The 11867-nt window shown below is 39.4% G+C and overlaps 1 protein-coding gene across 1 annotated transcript in view; it reads left to right on the top strand.

Moving 5' to 3' along the window:
- Positions 1-11867, top strand: part of pitpnc1a (phosphatidylinositol transfer protein cytoplasmic 1a) — a 132947-nt gene that overhangs the window by 81295 nt on the left and 39785 nt on the right. The window contains exon 2 of the mRNA XM_056452833.1: positions 1-39. This exon is cut by the window's left edge and continues 110 nt beyond it. Coding sequence (XP_056308808.1) covers positions 1-39 — 39 coding nt within the window. The remainder of the gene's footprint in view (positions 40-11867) is intronic.

Below are 11867 nucleotides of genomic sequence, written 5' to 3'. Positions count from 1 at the left end.
CTCCGGACAGTTCACAGAGAAACGCATTTACCTCAACAAGTGAGTAGATACATTCATTCATTCATTTTCTTTTCGGCGTACTCTCTTTATTAATCTGGGGTCGCCACAGCGGAATGAACCGCCAACTTATCCACCATATGTTTTACGCAGTGGATGCCCTTTCAGCCGCAACCCATCTCTGGGAAACACTCATTCACGCTAATTTAGCCATTTAGCCTACCCAATTCACCTGTACCACATGTGTTTTGGGGAAACCGGAGCACCCGGAGGAAACCCACGCAAATGCGGGAAGAACATGCAAACTCCACACAGAAACGCCAACTGACCCAGCTGAGGCTCGAACCAGCGACCTTCCTGCTGTGAGGCGACAGCACTACCCACTGCGCCACCGTGTCGCCGTGAGTAGATGTTGTTATCGAAGACATGTTAAGGCTTGCTGGCTCTCAAGATGTGTGTTTACCCATTTGCGTATAGTTATTGTAAATGGAAGCGCCTTGAAATTGTAACGCCTGGGTTCACTACAGGGTTATCAAAACACGTAGATTTATTAACACTTACATGGATGAACACAGGAAGATGAACACATGGGGTGAAAACAGACGTCAAGAATACCGGACTATGAATGACTAAACACAGGGGGTCCGTTCCTCGCACCTCGCTTAAATGATCTAAGATTAGACAGATCCTGGATCTGTTAATCTTAATAACTGATCTCGGGCTAATTTGGTTCTTCAAACAAGTTCGTGAATCAGATTAAAATGTCTGAACGAACTGATCTGAGATCGCTGCGTGTGTTGTGAAGGACAGATCTATCCATCCTCGAAATCATGATCAGCAATGCAGCGATTGGCTGACGGCACAGCAGCATAATGACATCATCTGATTAATATTCAATTCTCCATCTGAGCAAAATTATATAGAAAATCATAGTAAACGGTTTATTAAATATTATACGCAGTAACTTTCCACTTGTTGTGGGCTGCATCCTTTATACTTTCATGTGTCGAGTATTTAGCAATTTATTTAGTTTTACATGTTAGGTTGGATTTACTATAGTAGCCCAGGCCTGTTTTAATTTCCTAATCAGCGTAAGGAATTTTAAATTAATTTTGCATTAAAAAAAAGCATTTTAATATTGGTAAAGGTGTCTGCAAGTTTGCAAAGCATCAAATCACCGTCATATGTCAAAACATGCATGACTGCATAAATTATTATTCCTTTATAAAAAAAAACAAGCAAACAAACAAAAAACAGTTGAATATTACATCATATATTAATTTTCAACAGCAGCCTGTTGTTAAGATCTAGCCTAGAGCTCCATCTGCTCCAAAAACCCAGCCTAGAGGGCCATTTGCTGTTAAAAACTAGCCTAAAGCTGTTTAAAAATTAACCTAGAGCGCCGTCTGCTGTTAAAACTAGCCTAGTGCACCATCTGCTATTTAAAACTCGTCTAGTACACCATCTACTGTTCGAAACTAGCCTAGAGCACCGTCTTTTCCAAATATTTCCCAAATGATGTTGAACAGATTCAGGAATTTTTCACAGTATGTCCGATAATATTTGTTCTTCTGGAGAAAGTTTTATTTATTTTATTTCAGCTAGAATAAAAGCAGTTTTTAATTGTTTTAAAGCCATTTTAGGTCAATATTATTAGCCCCCTTCAGCAATATTAGTGTTGGATTGTCTCCAGAATAAACCACTGTTATACAATGACTTGCCTAATTACCCTAACTTTACCCTAATTACCCTAGTGAAGCCTTTAAATGTGACTTTAAGCTGAATACTAGTGTCTTGAAGGATATCTAGTCTAATATTATGTGCTGTCATCATAGCAAAAGAAATCAGTTATCAGAAATGAGCTATTATGTGTAGAAATGTGTTAATCTTCTTTCCGTTAAACAGAAATTGGGGGAAAAATGCACAGCAGTGCTGATAATTCGGACTGTACATCTGCTAATTTGTCTGGTTTATTTTGGAGCAGATTGAGTCTCAGCTGAGGTCAATGCAGTCCACCGGAGCTCTTCAATTCACTCTCGCTGAGAAAACAGTCTCTCGCTTTAACAAGAATAAGCACGGACATGACCGGAGACCCAAACACACTCCCTGAAATAGCGACCCGGACACGTCCCGCAGGACGCGGTCCATTCTGAGCACAGAGGATCAATAACTCATGCAGATGTGTCGGTGGAAAGAGTGTGTGTTCAGTGTTTTTGTGATTAAAGCACTCCTCTGAGGGACAGGATTGGCCCAGAGTGACCCATGATGACTGTAAAAAGCGATTAGTTGACTTTACTTAAAAAAAAGAGAGTACACTTGTTGTCTCATAGTTATTAAGTTGTAATTGGAGCTGTTTTTGTGGCCTGGAAAATTAAAATGGAAGGGATTTGGATCCTATTTTAAAGTCAGGAAATTAACAAAAAAGAGACTGAGGCCCAATCCCAATTCTGTTTTTGTACCCCTACCCCTTAGCCCTTGAAACCGAGTGTGAAGGGGAAGGACTTCAAAATTTACCCCTAAAAAATGGGACAGCACTACAGCTCCTGCACACGTCATCATCTGTCAATCGCGATCTCTTGCTTCATATGAGATCAGACGATGGCGACTGCTGGAGTTATTCCAGTTGCGTTATTTTTTGGTATTTATGTTCAGGAGATCACTGAAGGCATAGCTCATGTTATCATTACAATATAATGTTAGCTCATAACTGTACTGTGCATTTACACAGTGGCCATATTCATCATGTAAACACAAGAAAACAGTAAGACACCTGTAAAAAGGTCATTGACAGCCACTAGACTTTTCTGACAGGATATTTGAGTGTCATCAAGTGTCAGAATGTTGTGCTATACAGGAGTTATTATTATAGATTATCCTCCTAGGGCTTAGTGGACACATACGGGGACAGCACATTTTAGCAACCAGTTAAACTCTGCGGACCCGGTCCATGACGTCATCGACATTCGCTTTAAGATTTAAAGGGCTAGCATTGCACCAGACCCCCTCAAGTGGTTTCGTTTAAAAGTGTAGAATCTATATTTTATGCACATATGCATCACTTTGGTTTTTATTCTACTGTACAAAAGTTATTTACACTTAAATACACAGTATTTTGGATACCCGAGCTGGGTGTTGAACATTGGTTCATTTTCATATTTTTCATATGGTTCATATATGACACATGTACAAGTTGTAGCTCAAATGAAAGCTCTTGCCGGTGCTCATACGGTTCTAGCATACTTTTTACTGAATTATATTCTCATATTAAACAGTTGTTGAATGAATCGCCGTGTTTCCATGGCGCAGGAGTGAAAACAATACATTTATGATCAATAAGCAGCCCCAGATAGCACAGACAGCTGTCATCTCTTACCTTACGCTGTGCACTTCAGGGCTATTTCTCCTCTGTTTTTGAGGTGATGTGCATAAGTCAACATTTTATATGTCTGATGTGGTCCAAACACAGTGAATTATGTTTGATCAAACAAAAGAATAGTGAAATATGAAGACGATGATCGATCCCTGTGGCTTGTATAGCATCTCTCATTAGTTGGAATACAATAACTTTTGCATAGATTATGGTGGAGACATTTTTCTTTTCTCCTATGATTACAGACATGTGCAGAAACCACCAACATTAATTACAGCAGGCTAAACCACACACAACCTAAAAGGTGCATTTTTTTAATTTGAGTTTATAAAAATATACAAAAAGCGCCTCTTTTATTCTGTGTTTATTATAACACAGACAACATATACAGGTATTTTAAACACTTTCAATAGTGTTTTATGAAAATTCAACAGGTTTTCTTTAAAATGATACCAAATTATTGCGTTTACACCTCTGCATGTGGATTTGGGAAGCTTTTAAATTTGGTTAGGCAAAATCCAGGCGGAAATCCCAAAATAGCACAAGAGTTTAACTGGTTAAGTGGCTATTTATAATAATTTGAATGTTTTATATTTTGTTACAGATACACAGTGTCATCATGCAACTGTTTTGCAGCATGTCCCAAACACTGTTTAACTGTCCAAAATGGGAAAAAAAAAGTTATATATGCATTAAAACAGTGTTTCCCAACCCTGTTCCTGAAGGCACACCAACAGTACACATTTTCAACCTCTCCCTAATCAAACACACCTGAATCAACTCACCAGAAGATTAGAAGAGACTCCAACACCTGAAGTTAATGGGTCAGATAACGGAGACATCCAAAATATGTACTGTTGGTGTGCCTCCAGGAACAGGGTTGGGAAACACGGCATTAAAAAACTGTCTGTAAAAGGTGTTTTATGTCAATTTCGACCAAAAGTCCACATATATGGACATCATTTTTTCTAAAAGTACATCATATCAGAAGATGATACTTAGGTTTTATTCTAATTAGGTTCTAATAAGCCCAAATAAAATGCATGTAAAACAGCTTGGGCCTTAAAGATAGTGAAATTTAGCCGTTTTTATGTTAGCATTTTTATATTAAATATATGAATGAATATAAATATATTAAAACATGTGTTTTTTTGTTGTATAAATTCGTAATAATGACAAAAATACTCGTTTGTGCTTCTCCTGACTCCTTCTGCCATTGTGGCTAGTGTATTCTGGGAAATTTTCTTACCCCTTGCTTTCGAGTGTAGTCCTGGAAAATCTGTTTTGAAGGGGTATCCAACCCTTCCCTTTAGCCCTACGCCTTCAAGCTAAAGAGAATTGGGACACCCAAACCCTTCACGTGAACGCGCAAAACAAAGGGGAATAGCTAAGGGGTAGAATTGGGATTGGACCTTATTGTCCTTCTGTCACTCCAACATGACTGTGGACACACTATACACACACAGTTCTGTCTATACGGCTCACAAAAGATGATTTTCATCATAGGTGTCCTTTAATAAAATGTCTTTGTGGTATTTATTTTAATAGGTTAAGCAGGTTTAAACTGCATTTTTTAAGTTATGCAGAGTTTAACTTGATATTTTTAGTCAGTTGATTGATGCAAGATGAAATGACGAGAAAAGTTTTGCTTCAACTAAAAAAATTAAGGCAGCAATAATTTAAAGTCAAACTTATTCGCCCTGCTGTGGATGTTTTTTCATTCCTTTTTTAATTATTTCCCAAATGATATTGAACAGATTCAGGAAATTTTCACAGTATCTCCTATAATATTTTTTCTTCTGGAGAAAGTCTGATTTGTTTTATTTTGGCTAGAATAAAAGCAGTTTTAATTGTTTTAAAGCCATTTTAGGATCATTATTATTAGCCTCCTTCAGCAATATTAGTGTTGGATTGTCTCCAGAACAAACCACTGTTATACAATGACTTGCCTAATTACCCTAACTTTACCCTAATTACCCTAGTGAAGCCTTTAAATGTCACTTTAAGCTGAATACTAGTAAATATCTAGTCTAATATTATTTACTGTCATCGTGGCAGAGATAAAATAAATCCCTGATTAGAAATGAGTTATTAACACTATTATGATCAGAAATGTTGAGAGAGTCTGCTCTCCGTTAAACAGAAATTGGGGGGAAATGTACAGGGGGGCTGATAATTCAGACTTCAGCTGTGTATGTTGCCAGATCTCCACAGTTTCTACACTAGTTGTTGTCATAGAAACGAGGCAAACTTGCGGAGGTTCACCAAGTGTGAGACTTTCGCGATGCATGTTCCTCCGCTGATTGTTCTTCATTAGCGTCGCCTCTAAAATCTGCTTCACACAACAGACGAGGATGTGGAGCTGTGAAAAGAGCACTGAGAACCAGACCTTTCGAGAGGACAGCTGTTTTGATAACTTCTAATTGTTCATGAAGATGATTTGTCAAGCCATGTACTCTTTTACACCCTAAATGTGCCTATTAAAGTAATGTATCGATTCATTAAAGAGGCTCAGTGGTTAGCACTGTGGTCTCACAGCAAGAAGATCACTGGTTCGAGTCCCGGCTGGCTCAGTTGGTGTTTCCGTGTGGAGTTTGCATGTTCTCCCCATGTTGGCGTGGGTTTCCTCCGGGTGCTCCGGTTCCCCCCACAGTCCAAACGAACTAAATTGGCCGTAGTGTATGAGTGTGTGTGTGAACGAGTATGGGTGTTGTCAGCTGGAACGACATCCGTTGTGTAAAACATGTGCTGGAATAGTTGGCGGTTCATTCTGCTGTGGTGACCGCTGACAAATAAGGGGCTAGGTTGAAGGATAATGAATCAACTCATTCATTCATTAAGTTCTTCTCAGATATCTATATAGTATGTATGTGGCTTCGGCAAGTTATAGTCCCCAAAAATGGTTGCATATGATCATTTATAAGCACAGAATATACCCCTAGAGTCGGAAGGACCTTATTGACCATATTTGGAAAGGTCATGAATATTAATGAGCTCTACTCTGATTCTCTCAGAGCTCACTGTCTGCTCTCTTACTCACAGAAACACACACACACACACACACAAATCTTTAGTTGTGTTTTGGATGAAATATAGGCCAAATTATAATTATATTCGACCAAAAGGACAGACAGAGATGTATTTACAGTATGAAAACACAGCCAGGAATTAATATCAACCTCTGCAAACACAGAGGACGTTTAATAAAGTGTATTTCTGTTCTCTCACTCTGGAAAAATCGTAATAAGAGCGGAGTGATATGACAGTGTGCATGAACGTGCATTAAACACTCAGCAGTTTACATGTGTTTGTTGCCTCAATACAAACATCCACCTTGTGCTACTTTTACACATGATCAACTAGAAGTCGAGTTATTATTTGATGCTCTTACAACTGAGATTGATGGTTTAAATCAGGCAAAATATCTTTTATACTACACAATTTAGCAGAAAAGCTCATTTGCTCATGTTTGAGCACAGTAAATACAGCCAGTTAGATAAATACTACAGAACGCCAGGTTTATTTTAATGGTGGTTAGATCGCACGCAGCCATTAAAAACAAGCTTGTGATCTTTGACCTGGTGTCTGAGCCTCACACTAAATTTAGCTTCACTAGCTCTTTATCTGCTTTCATTTCAGCATTAAATTAAAGCAACAGTTCTTCCAAAGTGAAAATTACATTAATAAATCAATTTTTTTCCATAAAAAAATGGTGTTTTACAAAATAAAACACTTTTAAATATAAACAAATATTATTTTACAGTATTATTTACATGTATTTATTTATCTCAGTGCATTTTTACAGTAACTACAGTAGCAGAGCAAACAGATGAGAAATAATTCATCATAATCTCATGATCAACTCGAGATAAATCAAGACTTAACAGAGATCAAAGACGAGTTGAGGAGGAACGGGAAAAAAAAGAAGCACAAAAGACAGAAGGTGTGTGTGTGTGTGTGTGTGTGTGTGTGTGTGTGTGTGGTGTGTGTGTGTGTGTGTGTGTGTGTGTGTGTGTGTGTGTGTGTGTGTGTGTGTGTGTGTGGAGGCTGAGATGTGCGTGGGATGAGAGACGGTTTAATAGCACGTGTATAATTGTAGATTTGGCTGTGGGGATCTGTACCTGCGTCTTTTCGCCCACAGGCCACCTGCTTTTTTTTGCGCCCGTGCTTGCCATACCGCTTACGCAAGCTGTTTGGGACTTCACACACTCACACTTAAACTGTTTTTTGATTCAATTTAGACTTTAAAAAAATGCAGGGTGTTTGTTCATATTCTAACGGTTGGCGAATGAAGACACGTGAAGGATGAATGTTTGGAAATCTGGGGCGTATATTCCATGCAAATGTCAAACCATGAAAAAAATAAGAACGTTTTTGCACATTTTTTCTTATCGGATAAAAAGTTTAACCAGCTCAGTTGTGCACATGAGTTTTTTTAATGTGCATTTTCAAAATATATGCACATCAAGACATTTCCATTAAAGGGGTGGTCCAGAGTGTATTTTTGAGGCTTGGTTGTGTTTATAAGATGCAAAGCAACGTGTGCTCATGCTTCACTTGTAGACAATCAGGTTATTCTTCCATATATCTTACTTTGATTATATTAGGGATGGCTGACCTGAAACTGTCGTTTTGACACAGTGTCGAGATCCCGAAACGCAAGTGTTTCAAAACACTGCACCGAAGCACGATCCGAAACACCCAGGTCATGTGACTAAGTGTTTCAAAACACCCAGGTCACCTGACTAAAGTGTTTCAAAACACCCAGGTCATGTGATTAGTGTTTCGAAACACCCAGGTCAAATGACTAAAGTGTTTCAGAACACCCAGGTCATGTGATTAAAGTGTTTTGGAACTCCCAGGTCACGTGACTAAAGTGTTTCGGAACACCCAGGTCACCTGACTAAAGTGTTTCGAAACACCTGGTCACGTGACTAAAGTGTTTCGGAACACCTGGTCACGTGACTAAAGTGTTTCAAACACCCAGGTCACGTGACTAAAGTGTTTCGAAACACCCAGGTCACCTGACTAAAGTGTTTCGAAACACCCAGGTCACCTGACTAAAGTGTTTCGGAACACCCAGGTCACCTGACTAAAGTGTTTCGGAACACCCAGGTCACGTAACTAAAGTGTTTCGAAACACCCAGGTCACGTAACTAAAGTGTTTCGAAACACCCAGGTCACGTGACTAAAGTGTTTCGAAACACCCAGGTCACGTAACTAAAGTGTTTCGGAACACCCAGGTCACGTGACTAAAGTGTTTCGAAACACCCAGGTCACGTGACTAAAGTGTTTCGGAACACCCAGGTCACCTGACTAAAGTGTTTCGGAACACCCAGGTCACCTGACTAAAGTGTTTCGGAACACCCAGGTCACGTGACTAAAGTGTTTCGAAACACCCTGGTCACGTGACTAACGTGTTTCGAAACACCCAGGTCACGTGACTAAAGTGTTTCGAAACACCCAGGTCACGTGACTAAAGTGTTTCGAAACACCCAGGTCACGTGACTAAAGTGTTTCGGAACACCCAGGTCACCTGACTAAAGTGTTTCGAAACACCCAGGTCACGTGACTAAAGTGTTTCGGAACACCCAGGTCACCTGACTAAAGTGTTTCGGAACACCCAGGTCACCTGACTAAAGTGTTTCGGAACACCCAGGTCACGTGACTAAAGTGTTTCGAAACACCCTGGTCACGTGACTAACGTGTTTCGAAACACCCAGGTCACGTGACTAAAGTGTTTCGAAACACCCAGGTCACGTGACTAAAGTGTTTCGAAACACCCAGGTCACGTGACTAAAGTGTTTCGGAACACCCAGGTCACCTGACTAAAGTGTTTCGAAACACCCAGGTCACCTGACTAAAGTGTTTCGAAACACCAGGTCACGTGACTAAAGTGTTTCGAAACACCCAGGTCACGTGACTAAAGTGTTTCGAAACACCCAGGTCACCTGACTAAAGTGTTTCGAAACACCCAGGTCACCTGACTAAAGTGTTTCGAAACACCCAGGTCACCTGACTAAAGTGTTTCGGAACACCCAGGTCACCTGACTAAAGTGTTTCGGAACACCCAGGTCACCTGACTAAAGCGTTTCGAAACACCCAGGTCACGTGACTAAAGCGTTTCGTAACACCCTGGTCACGTGACTAAAGTGTCAAGCTAATTTTAAGCTAAATTAGTGGGATTTTAAGAAGCGGGGCATTAGCGAAGGCTAGTTTCTGTAAATTAATTTTGCTCCTGAAGAGCCCAGAGGATGAGGTTTGCATCTCTCGGATTTGCATCACAGATGTGTGAAGTCACACGCCGGCGAAATCTGCAAGGTCTGCATAAAATGCTGCTTTATTCCCGCAGCTCAGGCTTTTAGGACTGGCACCCGTCCCAGTTTCATCCACTCTGCATCTGGTTCATTTAGGACAGGGACTGCGGAAGGGCACGAGAAGAACTCCATCTCCACGGGCTTATTACATCAAGACCAGCATTCATCATGCTTCCCCAAACACAACACTGAATCTACCCAGAAACAATGAGATTATGTGGAAAGATATTACGTTTGGGTATTATTTACTCACTCGGGATGCGACTGCGTGTGTGTTTTGGGGGAGGGCAAAGTCATTGGTGAAAGGTGCCATACAATAAAAATCTGTGTATACCTATAGGCATAGTTAAATAATAATAGCTCAGTACATGGAAATGCCCATAACATTACTCCATAAATATGTACCATAATATTCTGATTTTCATCTCTATCCATGTTTGTCTTTCCTCAGAACATTTAGGAAAAGGTCTAATTTAAAGTGGGGAAATGTGTACATTTTGACAAGAAGACTTTTGTGAGCACTATAAAGACGTAATAAAAATAGCTGGAATAGCTAATCGCACTCTCACCATCTGTTGTCATGTTTACTGAAGTTTACTGCTGATAGAAATGTGTTTGGCTCATATCTCGTAGAAACTGAATAGAGTTTGATTAAAGGATATAAATGGAAGCAGTCGGCTGAATATCTGACTTGAGTTGGAAGCAGCCCTGAGCACACGAGGCTTATTTTTACACTCACCATCTATTCAGTTCAAGTTTATTTCTAAAGCGCTTTTCACAGCAATTAGCTTGCTTTTGGTGTTGTTGTTGTTGTTGTTGTTGTTGTTGTTTTTGTTGTTGGTGTTGTTGCTTTTGTTGTTGTTGTTGTTTTTGTTGTTGTTGTTGTTGCTTTTGTTGTTGTTTTTGTTGTTGTTGTTGCTTTTGTTGTTGTTTTTGTTGCTTTTGTGGCCGTTGGTGTTGTTTTTGTTGCTGCTGCTTTTTTGTTGTTGTTGTTGTTGTTGTTGTTGTTACTTTTGTTGTTGTTTTTATTTTGTTGTTGTTGCTTCTGTTGTCTTTTGTTGTTGCTTTTTTGTTTTTGTTGTTGCTTTTCTTGTTTGTTGATATTTTGGGTGTTGCTTTTGTTGTTGTTGTTGTTTTTGTTGCTTTTGTTGCTTTTTGTTTGTTGTTGTTTTGGGGGATGCTGTTGTTTTTGTTGTTAATGATTTTGTTGTTGTTTTGGGTGTTGCTTTCGTTGTCATTGGTGTTGTTTGTTGTTGCTGCTTTTGTTGTTGTTTTGGGTGTTGCTTTTGTTGTTGTTGCTGCTGTTGATGCTTTAGTTGTTGTTTTGGGTGTTGCGTTTGTCGTCATTGGTGTTGTTTGTTGTTGCTGCTGCTTTAGTTGTTGTTTTGGGTGTTGCTTTTGTTGTTGTTGCTGCTGTTGATGCTTTAGTTGTTGTTTTGGGTGTTGCTTTTGTCGTCATTGGTGTTGTTTGTTGTTGTTGCTGCTGCTTTTGTTGTTGTTTTGGGTGTTGCTTTTGTTGTTGTTGCTGCTGTTGATGCTTTAGTTGTTGTTTTGGGTGTTGTTTGTTGTTGTTGCTGCTGCTTTAGTTGTTGTTTTGGGTGTTGCTTTTGTTGTTGTTGCTGCTGTTGATGCTTTAGTTGTTGTTTTGGGTGTTGTTTGTTGTTGTTGCTGCTGCTTTAGTTGTTGTTTTGGGTGTTGCTTTTGTTGTTGTTGCTGCTGTTGATGCTTTAGTTGTTGTTTTGGGTGTTGTTTGTTGTTGTTGCTGCTGCTTTAGTTGTTGTTTTGGGTGTTGCTTTTGTTGTTGTTGCTGCTGTTGATGCTTTAGTTGTTGTTTTGGGTGTTGCTTTTGTCGTCATTGGTGTTGTTTGTTGTTGTTGTTTTTGTTGCTGCTTTTGTCGTTGTTGTTGCTGTTGTTAATACTGCTTTTAATGCTGCTTTTGTTATTGTTTTTTGCTGTTGTTGTTACTTTTGTTGTTGTTTTTGTTGTGGCTTTTGCTGTTGTTGGTTTTGTTGCTTTTTGTTTGTTGTTGTTTTGGTTGTTGCTGTTGTTTTTGTTGTTGTTGCTTTGGATGTTGCTTTTGTTGTTCTTTTTTTGTTGTTGCTTTTTTGTTTGTTGTTGCCACTTTTGTTATTTGTTGCCATTGTTGTTGGTTTTGGTGTTGCTTTTGTTGTTGTTTTCATTG

This window comes from Danio aesculapii, chromosome 3 (assembly GCF_903798145.1).
Source record: "Danio aesculapii chromosome 3, fDanAes4.1, whole genome shotgun sequence".
Taxonomy (NCBI): Eukaryota; Metazoa; Chordata; class Actinopteri; order Cypriniformes; family Danionidae; genus Danio; species Danio aesculapii.
This window is presented reverse-complemented; position numbering and strand designations above follow the sequence as displayed.